Below are 12,951 nucleotides of genomic sequence, written 5' to 3' on the forward strand. Positions count from 1 at the left end.
ACAAAACATATTTTTAGTGTTGTGCATTGTGTACGTTTCACTGTGGTTATCTGACATGCCATCAAACTATAGGTTTTTCTTCTGAAGACCTTTACTTTTACAGCTGAAAGGATGTCATGCTCTTATGAGCCTGAAAATATTAAATAAATCATGACAACATGCAGGTTCCAGGAACACTGGCAATCTGAGCTCAAATATTCAATAAATGCAATCCTGGCATCAGTAAACCCACTGCATTTCTACCTCTCATGTCGATTGAAAATTGTCGACTTAAGGGTATATTGCACAGGAGAATGAATGCTGGATTAAAGGTATAAATAGGTCATTAAGAGATAAATTAGGGAATACGTAGTCAATGCTCACTTTGTGCTTGAACTCTTGAGAAGCACTGGAGCTCATTTCTGCTTTGTATTCCACAGACTCCTTCGCATTCAGTTTGATAACACTGTCGCTAGAAAGCCATTACAAGAGTGTAAACATTGCCAGGAGAACACTGCCTTTTGTTATTATTAAATATTGAAGATAATTGCTCTTGACTTAGAAATGTGTATTTTCAGAACATTCTGTCAAGACCTAAAGTCCATTTAAAAGCTGTAGGGATTATTCTATTCATGTGCTTTAGTGGAGGTACCAGGCTTTGAAAATCACAGGAGCATAAATATGTCTCCTTTGGCTCACGCTGCCTCTCCACTTCAGTCACGTCAGTGTGTCAGTTTGTTCTTGTTGTGCTTTACTAAATCTTATTAATTCGGGGTTTTGTTTTACTTCTTTCTTTCTTTTTGGTTTTTTTTTTAAACATAAAATGGACATAAACAAAAACAAATAGATATTTATTGCATAGTGTTTTGACTCTGGCTTGGTAAACTTTAAGCCAGGGTCAAAACACAATGCCCTTGCATAATATCCTGAGGCTTCTATAACTTGGTACTGAAAAGGATACTAAAAGAATTACACACAAAGATGCAGCAGGGATAGACTCCACGCCCTGGTGATTTTGAATTGGATAACCAGAAAATAGATGGATGGATTGGTGTACGCTTGACCAGTATCGCTCAGTGATGGTGGTTGTGTATTGTCATCTGTGGGTCTAAAGGAGCTTCCAAGAGTTTTGTTTTGTTTTTTTAATCTCCTAATCACATTATCAAGATTGTGTTGGAAAAATGATGCAAACTTGAGGAACCAACTTTAAAAGAGTTTATTTATGTCGTCTTATTTTAGTTATTTTTTGTATGACCGGAGGAATTCCATCAGGTTTGGTATCAATTAATTAAAATTTTGCTGATCTCCTCTTTATGAAATGTCTGTTCCTTGTGCAACTCTGGACCGCTTCACATGTTCCTGCAGATTTTAGATTTTTCTAGCCACTTACCCTTGTGCATTTGCAATTTCACCTCAATGAACATCTAGAGCAAACAGTGTGTGAGACTAACCCCTTAATGTCACGATTCTAGAATAATCACTGGTAATAAAAGCTCCAGGACTCTGACACCAGACTTGTTTCTTTTCTTGTTTTTCTTTTTTATTTGTTTTCCATGAATGAATGTGGAGGCTAAGCCTAAAGGTGGCACACAAGGTCAGGAACTGACCATGAGCATCATTATTTCTTCCAAATACAGAGTTGTGCACAGGGAATTCATCCCCTGAGGTCAGATTGTTAAAACAGGGTACAGCTGTAATGTCCTAAGGCATCTGGGAAGAGCACAACATGCGGTGTGGGCCATTGTTTACCATAGCAGAAGGCAATGAAAATACAAGAGCTTTTCGGCCTTGCCGAAACAATCTTTCCATGCCACCTGCTGTACTCACCAGATTAGGCTCCCTGCAAGTTTGTCCTCTTCCTCAATGTGGCATTAAAGTTGAAGAATTGCTGTCTTGTCACATTGGGTGAGATCCAGCAAGCTTCTCAAATGTGCAAGTGGTCAGGACAGGACTAAATAAGAATTATCTAAAAGTAGCAGCAGCACAGAGAATGGTAAAGGGATGGAAAACAAGACTACCTATTAAAAACAGATGCAGTTTTGATTTTTGTGATTTGACCTCATATATTTTTGTTTTGTTTTAATGTTTCTTACGAGCCATTTAAATTTATGCAATTTAGGTAAGTTAAGTAAATACTTAAAGTTTTATAATTCTTTATTATACATTAAAAGTATTCTACACACAAAATAGGAAACGAAGAACAAAATTAGTACAGAATGGCACTTTTAGAGATTTTAGGTTGTTGATAAACACGTTGCTGTGGCGTAGTGTTAATGAAATACTGAAATGTTAGATTAGTGTTTAACAAATTAGTGTTTATTTCTTTATGCTTTGTTTCCAAGACTTTCTTGTAATGTTTATAATTTTTTAAAGTGATCTTGACCAATAGTTCTCTAGGCTCAAGAAATAGGAAAAGGCTTTCCAAAGAGACAAGGGAAACAGGAAGAATAGACTGAGGTAAGGACAGAGGCTCAACGGTGACCTCCTTTTACACGGGAGAGGTTCTGTCATGGTTTGGGCCTGTCTTTCAGCCTGTGATGTTGGGGGTCTTGTCAGAATTGATGGAATCAATGAAAACATATACTTTCAGATTTTGATCTTCCATGCAGAAGATTTGACTGGCAATGGTGTCATTTCTCAACACAACAATGGTTCTAAACAAACATACCTGGATAGAAAAAAACGAACAAACATGAAATATAAAGGTGGTCGTACCAAATATTTACTTCAAGCTTGGTAGAACTGGGAGACTTGTAGAATTGGACAAACTCTGGGTTTTGCCTTATTCAATGTATTTCTATGTATGAATGCACAATAAATAAATTGCTGTTCTTATTCACCTTTTTACTGGCAAAATAAAAGTGAGGGGTGCGTTCAGACTTTTGGCCATGTGAAGAGTGATTGTCATTTATGCTCAAGTCTGTTTAGCATTTTGAATTTCCTAGAATACAATAAGATATTAGCATTTCAAAAACTTTCTGACATCTCAATGTAAAGAACAGTGTGTAGATATCCTTATCCTGACAACACTGACATCTCTAACAGAGGGTTTCGCTGTGGGTTTGTACTGCACATTCCAAATGTATACATAACATCAAATGCAATCTTGTTTTTCTTTCAATAGATACTTCTTGGACAGAAAAGAGGAAGGTATAAATTATTTCAGAGTCGACGAATACAGTGGAGTTATATATACAACACTGCCCCTGGACAGGGAAGATATGCCTTGGCACAACATCACTGTTATGGCCTCGGAGGTTGGTAGGTATCCAGGTTGCTTTCCGTATACAAAATGTTTACAAGAGTAAGTAAATGTAATGCCACTGGTACATCTGTTTACTCTTATGTGAATGTTCATGAGTGGGTAGTGGTGATACCAGCTGTGCTTCATCTTAACAAAGCTTATATGAAGTAACAACTTGCCTTTTCTTGTAGCCCTACAATTTCAGGTAGTTAATTAAACTTTAATTTTACAGTTATAGTATTTAACAAAGTGGATTTTTTTTGTTTTATAAATCCATAAAAATTAAATGTACTGTTTGTTAAATGTAAATAAGCAAATTGGGAGATGCACTGCACATAATGAACTGAACAGTCATAAACACTTGAAAATGCTGTAATGCATTCGGTTGAAAGAGGCACTCAAGAGATTGATCAATCTTTCCACTCTTGTTTTGTTTTGCCTCAAGCTAATAAGAGACATTATAAATCAGAATCACATTCAAACTATGGTTGAGTTCTGTGTCATGACAGCAAGATGATTCAAAAAGCAGAAATTACAAAATAGGTGTGTGCTGTAGTTCTACCCCGAGTTTGTTTTTTTCTTAAATGCTCTCCCACCAGATAACAAGACACCCTGCGGGGATCATATACTCAGACAGAGGGTAAAATTGGAGTCCAAATCAATATCACCAAAATAAAAGGTTCCAAAAGGAATGAGCACATGAATCTGCACTGAACAGTTTCCATTTATCTACTGAGCAAAAAATGCATGTAGATAATCATATTTGAAGGTGCATCAGTACAGTGTATGTTAATGGACACTTTCATTGCTGCAGATTTGTTGCAGTTATTTAATTTTCTATATTAAATGTTTGGAATACAAACAAATATACTTGTTCTACCCAGGTCTACCCAGGTCTACCCAGGTCTTCGATTGAAAACTAGTTAATAAAATCATATTATGGCTCACAGGTGTACCAACTTCTAAATATATAAAATCTTATATTCCTCTTATTTTGACATACAGACCATAAATGTGTGTTATTTGAGCTATGCTGCAAAAATCTAATGTAATTTGAATGGTAAATAAAAAGGGAAAATTATTTTTCTAATCATTATTAAGAAAACTGCTTAAAGTCAAGTAATTAAAGTTTTGTAGTTAACCAAAAAAGGTGTGCAGTCTGTGGACTGTTTATATTTTATCCACGTTTAACTCAGTGCACCAAGATGCCTAAATGGGATTATTAACAGCAATACAAAAATAATCAACAGATTTAAACAGTCCAGTGTAAGTAATGGAATTAACAGTCTGAAGACTTGAGAAAACAACAGTGAAGGATAATATTTGCATATTGATTAGAATGTGCAGTATAATTTTTTCTTATAATTAACTAAAAAAATCAAATTAGTCTCAATTGTTTCAGTGTCCTTTCCTGCAGTGAAAATTAATTAAATCAATACATGCCCCTCTAACTCCAATTGCTATCAGGTAACTTGGATAATTTGTAATCACAATTAGGCAAATCTCTTGCCAGGCGAGTGGGATTCTGAATGCTAATGTTTCTTTTAACTTCTCTTTAGTATTCAAGGATACAGTTACATGCCAAGACACTGTCAAAAGGCAGAATGATAAATTTTTACCTCTTTGAATGAGCAAGGACATAGTGTCATCGAGACAAAGCACCAAACAGTTCACTGCGAACCATCCTGTAGAGATTTTATCCTGAAAAGGCGTGGGAATAGATGGACTGTCCAAACTGAGAAAGTGAATTAGAGGATGAACGTATGATAAAATAACATTTTAGTGTTTGGGGGTTTAAATTGGTAGTTTATGGTGGAAATATTGTCTTGGAATACCATTGGTGCAAAGTCAAATCTTCAATTAGTGGTGAAAAAAATGCTGCACAAGATAAAGTAAGTAAAGATGTAGGAGCATTCATTTAAATCAAAGACATGAACACCTGCGTTAACTTTGTGTGTGTGTATACATATATATATATATATATATATATATATATATATATATATATATATATATATATATATATATATATATATATATATATATATATATATATATATATATATATATATATATCTTTTTCTTTCACTGAAGGTTCTGCTGAGGAAGCATGCTATTTTTCAGCACTGTTCTGGTACACTCATTATGTAAAACATACTCGCACCTGGAAGCTACAAAACAACTCTTCTGTCAGTGACAGAGGGGCTGCAGGCTGCTGAGGTTAACTAGATTGCTCAAGGGCCCTTGCTGTGGGGCCAGAGAAAAATTACATGTGACCTGTATACTCCCAGTCATAAGAGTAGCTCAATCTGCCATTTTCAGACACTTGCATTATAACAGTACATTTAGCCCTGCTTTTTTTTTTTTTTTGCTTAGTACTGATGCTGTTTCAGGTGGTCTTCGTAGGTCATAAAAGCCTTTTTCTTAGACAATGTTGCAGTCTTGGACCTGTAACATCCTGTAAATACTAATGTTCTTCACATTACACAGATAGTAAAAAAATGTTTCACTAAATTGACTTTAAAAATTAACCATTGAGTATATTTTTTTAATCTTTCAAAGTGAATATTTTGCATGTAAGATGGGTTATGTATTATAACCAAGAACTACAACTGAAAAAAATGCCATGATTATATCAATTTTAATAAACAAAGTTGATTTGTGCAGCATTGCACCCCTCAGTGCTTTTATAAGGACAAACCGACAGACAAAACCCATAAACAATCTAACAGGAAGAGCACACCATGCCCTAGTTTGAAATGTTGAATGTTTCACTTTGCTATTAAGGTTCACGCTTGGCTTTTATCTTTTTTGTCTCTTTTTCTTTTCTTTCTCTGCTTCAGACAATCCCAGCCTTCTCAGTCACGTTCCTGTAACTGTTCAGGTCCTCGATGTGAATGACAATCCACCAGAAATAGCAACAGATGAGGAAGTTATTGTCTGTGAGAGCTCAAGACCGGGACAGGTAAGTGTCAGGGACTCGCCTAGAAAAACACAAAAACACCTATTTCCGTTTTTTGGTTTTTTTCCCTCTACATCTCTGACTTCAAACATTAAAACATTCCTTCAAGTCAAAAACACCTCAGAAGTAAAGTGTTGAGGGCTGTCCATTAAGCACAGTCATTTCCCTGGCTACATGAATTCTGCACCGAACTGTTGTTTCCCTCAGCAGTTCGGGTTGCTCACCGAGAGCTGAGCAATAAGAGACTGCGAAGGCACTGGAGAGAGCTGCTTAATCATCCCTCATTCAAAATGAGTATCTCAGCAGCAAACCATGACAGCTCTAAATCGAAGCTCATTCCAATTTGCGCTCAGTAGTCTTTGATTCATTCAAATTAAGAAGGTTTTTGAGATACAGCGCGATCAGCAGCATGGAAAATGGCTGAAAGGCTGGTTCGGCAAAGGATGATGAAGTAAAGACTAGGAAGACACAACTAAATACATTTTTAATAGTTTTGAGCTGTTGGAAGAAAAGTTTGAAGAAAAGTTCGAATGAAAGTTTGTATTAAATTTGTATTAAGGTTACATTGTTGCCTGAGGGTTCTTGGCTCAGGGGATTAACTGGTAAGTATTATAATGCACCGAATGAGACAGCAGGATACCACTATTCAGAAGACAATGCATTTAAAAACTGAGCTTCTCATTAATGTTTTAGAATATGTTTGTATTTCTTTTTAATACCACAGCAATTAGATTTTTTTCTTTTTAATTTGTTGGAAGATGACAATCAAAATTTTGACACAATACCTCTTGCCAATAAAGAAGTAACATTTTATCACACCTATATTTAGTTATATATATACGTTATATTTAGTGGTACACACTAAATGGTTGGGAACTGGTTCTTATATAGTTCTTTTTTACTAACTGAGCACGTTTTTGCCTTTTACGGTACATTTAAGTTTAAGCTGATTTTTTAAAGCTTGAGGTGTCCCATGGTTAGAATAAAAAAATGAGTTACTGTTACAGCAATACTGGCCAATTGCTAAAGGAGTAAAAATGCTTGACTTTTGTATAAGTGACCTCGTGTGTTTAACACATTTATTAGACCAATAACAAAACACAAATATTTTAGAAACATGTTGAAAATTAAAAATTACATTCAGCTATTAAGACACTTGTTTTCTGTTTAGGGATTATAGCAATAATAATTGAAAATGTAATAATGTTCTTTACTATTTTTTGGCTTTTTTTGTAAAACTGTATATTTGAAAATCCATGAATGGCAACAATAATTACATCTTAGCATTAGAAATGTAATTTAAATTAAAGAGCTTGCACATACTGGTGGATTAATCATTACATAAACATGAAGCACGAGTTTAGTAATTAGAAGTACTTTTAATTTAGTGCAGCTGTGGCATAAACCTTACATTAGGTGGTGGTCAAGCAGTGTACATGTACAACTTTTAAAAGTAGGGATGATAACACTTTTCAAGATGGGCTGTTTAGTTTTATAGGTGACTCTTTCAATGCAACAAATTCAGTGTGAATTCTCACTTCAGCAGTCACTGGGCTGTTCTGGTGTATAATTTGACATTGTGACATGTAGGATTTATTTATTTATTTACACTAAACTAATTTACTAATTAGATCAAAGATCACTGGGCATGTTCAGCCCAAAAGATGCCTACAATAAGAGCTGATTGTCACTATCTGCCAAACAATGGATTAATGGAAGACAAATTTGCACCCGCTATCAAACCATGCAGACATTTTCATGCTGACAGCAAATTGTATAGCTCCATCTTGTTTGCAAACATCCCACTGAGTTTTAAGAATGATCTTTTTAGCATGTGTCTGTTTTTTCTCACACTGATTAAAACGACAACAATTAGAACTTAGCTTTTGAGCCCTTAGAAGAAAGAGAGCTCTGCTCCACTCAGCCACTCTGTCAAGCATGACATCCACATAAGTACAAATAGACACAAAGGACAGAGGCTTGAGCAAGTGCACCAGGAGAAGAAGAAAAAAAATGCCCCTAATCTCACATTTAAACTTTTTCTCGGTGACAGAGGGTATCAGGTCATTGTTTTCTCTCCTCACAATCTCTCCTCGCTCTCACTATGTCTTTTACCAATTAAGCGTAGTAATCTGACAGAAGTGGCAGTAAGGTTGCCCCGAGAGCACGTCTTTCATTGTTAGATTCCAGCTCCCCCTTGCACAAGCCAAAAGCTCTCAGATGCAAGTGTCACAACTAGATAGTCTCCTTCGAGCACCGCACACAAGTAAAGAAAAAATAGTTACATGAGCATTTGGCTGTAGGTCAGAGGCACTCTTGACTGTGACTAATTATGATCAACAAATCACAAGACATGCTAGAGAAACTAAATCAGCTCCTTGTCCTCTGTGCAGAGTTAGTGTGTGGCAGATAATTAAATGTTGCAGGTGTCGTCACTGGAACGTGATTTATCCTTTGTCTTGTGAACAACAGGTGATCCAGACTGTCACAGCAGTGGATAAGGATGACTTTGCCAACGGACAGCGGTTTTCCTTTGCTTCACCAAGCCAGCTACCAGTTAATCCCAACTTTACCCTTAAGGACAATGAAGGTAATCAAAGTGATCAATATGTTTGTTTGCATTCCTTATGAGTTTTGCACTCTGCCTACAGAGATATCCTCGTTGCTCACGCTTTGAGATCCAATAAGCTGCACTGATATTCCAGCACCTTGGAGGTGCAATAAAAATATTCTCTCTGTCAGCTGGGTATGGTAAGCATCTGAAGACTCAAATGCTGCCAGTAGTACCTACTGCGAGTCAGGTTTGCATGAAACATAAGCATCATAGAGGGTTGGCATGTTTGAGCATTGTGTTGTCAAATGGATTACCTGCTCAGGCACTCTCTTTCCACCTCATGTGTGCATTATTTTGTTCCAGCCCAGGGCCAACATTGGGTGTTACCATGGCAACAATTTCAGTCTTAGGGGAATACCTAGCCCTGGGTTGGTCTGCAATCACAGGGCTTTTAAAAGCTCTCAGCCTGAAGATCTCACAGTTTCCCACTGAGAAGAGGAGTTCACAGCACTCCAGAAGAATCTCTGAGCCAGAGAGGGGCATAAAAACAGAGAGGAAGGTAGTATGAGAGAGATCAAAAAAAATCAATGTGATAACCAGAGATGAGTCTGTTTAGCCCTTGGTCCAGTTACTTCCCACCACAAGAATTCCCTTGCCTACTTCAACTACATTAAAGTGCAGAGGGAAGTTTTGCTGCATTCATGTAAGTGGCACTCAAAGACATCCCTCACTCCCTGCCCACCTCCACACCTAAGGGGTACATAAATCAAACAGGGCAAAGATCGACTTTAGCACTGCTCCAAAAAACATTTCAGTGGATACACAGTATAAGTAGTCAATTTGGCTCCTGTTTTTTTTTTAGCAGTTTTACACATGACATGCATACAGAGCAGCTCTGCAGTCAGCTATTGAACCTCCAGATAGTGGTGTGGTGCAAGAGTTTTTCAGAGGAAGCCAGAAAGTTTGAGTTTGCTATAAATCCTACAACTGTTTTAGATATGTCGGTGTGTGTGTGTGTGTGTGTGTGTAACTGTCCTGGAAAAACACTTGTTAAATATAGTTCTTATTTTTGTCACTTTAAAGGGTATGAAGACATACACCTCCACTGTCACAAAAACATCTCTTGCTGATTTGCCATATGCTGTGTTGAAGTGACCATATTTAGCGTTTTTGGGTTTTACCTTAGGGTGTTACATTCCTTTTTTGTGCACATTAAAAGCCTGCCAGATAATAAAGCCCAACGTTTTCGGCAAAGGGAGAAAGCAGTGCAGACAAACTGCCTGCAGGGCTTCATTAGGAGTATATAATTTTCTTCTTCCAAATGTTGTGAGCAAACAAGTTTTCCTGGCTTCACTCTTGGCATCTGAGTTACTGAAATGCGCAGTGGATTAATTTTATTTTTGATGGCACTCTTCAGTGTTGGCACCTTGTGCGGTTAATGTGGTTAAAGTATAAGCTGAAATTTTATGCCCATACCTAAACAAAATTGAAAGAAAGTGATCTAGAACTACAACAGAACTATATAGGTTCTGCTTTGGGCCATGTTGCTTCTCTCTACAGAGTTTTATGACATGTGGCTTGGTTGTTTAGTAGTCTTGTTGTCACGGTCTGGCTGGCAGACCGTGGGGATGTGGGGAAAGGAGGACCCAGGCGCGGTGCTCTATGTATAAACCGTGTGTTTATTTACAGAGTGGAACAAAAACAACAATAAATCCCCGTGTTCTCCCAGACTCCCGTGTCGTGTCTCTGCGTGAATAGTTCGTGTCTCTGTGCTCTCCGCTCCCGTGTCAGCACCCCCCGGTGCTCGCTGCTCTTCGTGCCTTCCACGCTCCTCCTGCGGGAAACAATAGACGCAGCCGTCAGGACACAAATAACCGCGGGCATACACTTACACACATTAACTCAATTCAATGGGATGACTAACGTGGAGTCTCAAGGAATGATCCCGCGTCGGTGGGAGCTCCAAGACTCTCTTAAGTAGCTCCCCCGACGAGGCCTGATCAGCAGCAGGTGTGTGGCTTCGGGTGTGGCCAGTCCCCTTGCAGGGCCACACCCTCCAGGCCTGACGCCGCCTATAAACAAGTGCTCAGCCACCCACACACACATATACACAAGCACAGGGAAGGGGGAGCAACACCAAAATACACAGCAATAAGAATAATAATAATATAATACATGACTGCTCAGGGATCCTGGGTCGCCCAGTCCCAGGACCCTGACAGTACCCCCCCTCTAAGGGTCGGCTCCCGACGACCCCAAAACCAAAACAAAAAACAGCACAACCAACCCAGGGCGGGCGGCGGGGGGAACCAGGACGGAGGGCCAGAACCAAAACAAGCAAAAACAACAAAACCACAAACCGACCCAGTCCACAGTCTCAGAGTCAGGCCGCGCATCCCGCAGCGGTGCAAAAAGAAAACAAAAAGACGCCACAAACAGTCACAGGCGGCCCATCAACACAACAAGAGAGTTCAGGGGGCCTACCTCGAGCCCAACGGCGGTGACGTAGCAGCTCCGGCGGACGGCCCCGGGTCCAGCAGCAGCAGCAAAACAGTTCAGGGGGCCTGCCACGGGTCCGGTGGCGGCGGCGCTGCTCCTCCGGCGGCCTGCCACGGGTCCGGTGGCGGCGGAACGGTTCTGGTGGCCTGCCACGGGTCCGATGGCAACGTCGCTGCTCCGGTGAGCAACAGCGAGGCGTGGCAACAGGTCCATGACGCGCCGATCGCTGACGTGGACGCACCGGACGTGGACGGCGAGGAGGCCGCGCTAGACGTGGAGGTCCCTCCGGTCCGCTGACCTCCTCGGCCGGCAGCGAGAGCTCCTCCTCGGCCGGCAGCGAGAGCTCCTCCTCGGCCGGCAGCGAGAGCTCCTCCTCGGCCGGCAGCGAGAGCTCCTCCTCCGGCTCGCTGAGCTCCTGCTCGGGCATGCTGAGCTCCACAGCTGGCGATGCGGGCTCCTCCGGCTCACTGAGCTCCTGCTCGGGCATGCTGAGCTCCTCCGGCTCGCTGAGCTCCTCAGCTGGCGGTGCGGGCTCCTCCGGCTCGCTGAGCTCCTCAGCTGGCGGTGCGGGCTCCTCCGGCTCGCCGAGCTCCTGCTCGGGCATGCTGAGCTCCACAGCTGGCGATGCGGGCTCCTCCGGCTCACTGAGCTCCTGCTCGGGCATGCTGAGCTCCTCCGGCTCGCTGAGCTCCTCAGCTGGCGGTGCGGGCTCCTCCGGCTCGCTGAGCTCCTGCTCGGGCATGCTGAGCTCCTCCGGCTCGCTGAGCTCCTCAGCTGGCGGTGCGGGCTCCTCCGGCTCGCTGAGCTCCTGCTCGGGCATGCTGAGCTCCTCCGGCTCGCTGAGCTCCTCAGCTGGCGGTGCGGGCTCCTCCGGCTCGCTGAGCTCCTCAGCTGGCGGTGCGGGCTCCTCCGGCTCGCTGAGCTCCTGCTCGGGCATGCTGAGCTCCTGCTGCAGCTGGACGAAGTCTGAGGTCTCCCGAGCTTGCACTACCCCCCGGGCTTTACGCAGGGTGCAAAGGCAGGCGGAAACTCCCCTGAGCTGGCCGAGGTAGGGGTTTCCCTCCAGGAGTGCCTCGATGGCGTTTAACCCCACCACTCTTGCCCTTGTGTTGGTGGTGTGAGTTACCCAGTCCATCAAGCGTTGGACGCGGGTGAGGTCGCCCTCTCCGGACAAGGCCGCTGGAGTGGGCAGTGGAATGGAGGCTGCCGCTGGTGGAGAAGATGGCTGAGGGATGACTGCATGCGGATGAGATGACGACAGCGCCACAACCGCAGATGGTGAAGCAGCGAGTGGTGTGAAGACCTCTGACCGAGGTGATGTTACCTGCGCTGTCAGCTCGTCCACTGCAGACACAAACACAGATGGTGAGGGAAATGGAAAATTGTCCGTACTACTCACCACAGCCGGCTCTTGAGATGACCGTGGATGTGGCTGCGGTGAGGAACGCTGGCGGCGCGAACGTCGTTTCCGTGTAGACGTCGGGGCCGGCGTCTCAGGCTGTGAATCCACCAGCTGTCCGGGCCGGTGAGCAGCCTGAGGAGGAGAGTGGAGGTGGAGGGTGGAAAGTAAGAAGTCCAAGACGACAGGATTAAGGTCGTAAACCAGCCAGGGAAATCTAAGAAGCGTCTCCTGCAGCCGCCTCTCCACGGCGCGACGCAAACCTTCCGCGGGCTTCTCCCACCATAACTCACAGAGTCTGTAAACCCTGTCCA

The 12,951-nt window shown here is 41.9% G+C and overlaps 1 protein-coding gene across 2 annotated transcripts in view; it reads left to right on the top strand.

The window, feature by feature from the left end:
* The window catches only part of LOC308385801 (cadherin-18), a 203,395-nt gene that overhangs the window by 162,767 nt on the left and 27,677 nt on the right, over nt 1-12,951 (top strand). For both annotated transcript variants that reach the window (XM_080864946.1, XM_080864945.1), the window contains exons 8-10: nt 3,104-3,240; nt 6,067-6,188; nt 8,658-8,775. In XM_080864946.1, the coding sequence (XP_080721072.1) occupies nt 3,104-3,240; nt 6,067-6,188; nt 8,658-8,775 (377 nt within the window). The remainder of the gene's footprint in view (nt 1-3,103; nt 3,241-6,066; nt 6,189-8,657; nt 8,776-12,951) is intronic.

This window comes from Rhamphochromis sp. 'chilingali' (genome assembly GCF_963969265.1).
Source record: "Rhamphochromis sp. 'chilingali' genome assembly, chromosome: 18".
Classification (NCBI taxonomy): Eukaryota; Metazoa; Chordata; class Actinopteri; order Cichliformes; family Cichlidae; genus Rhamphochromis; species Rhamphochromis sp. 'chilingali'.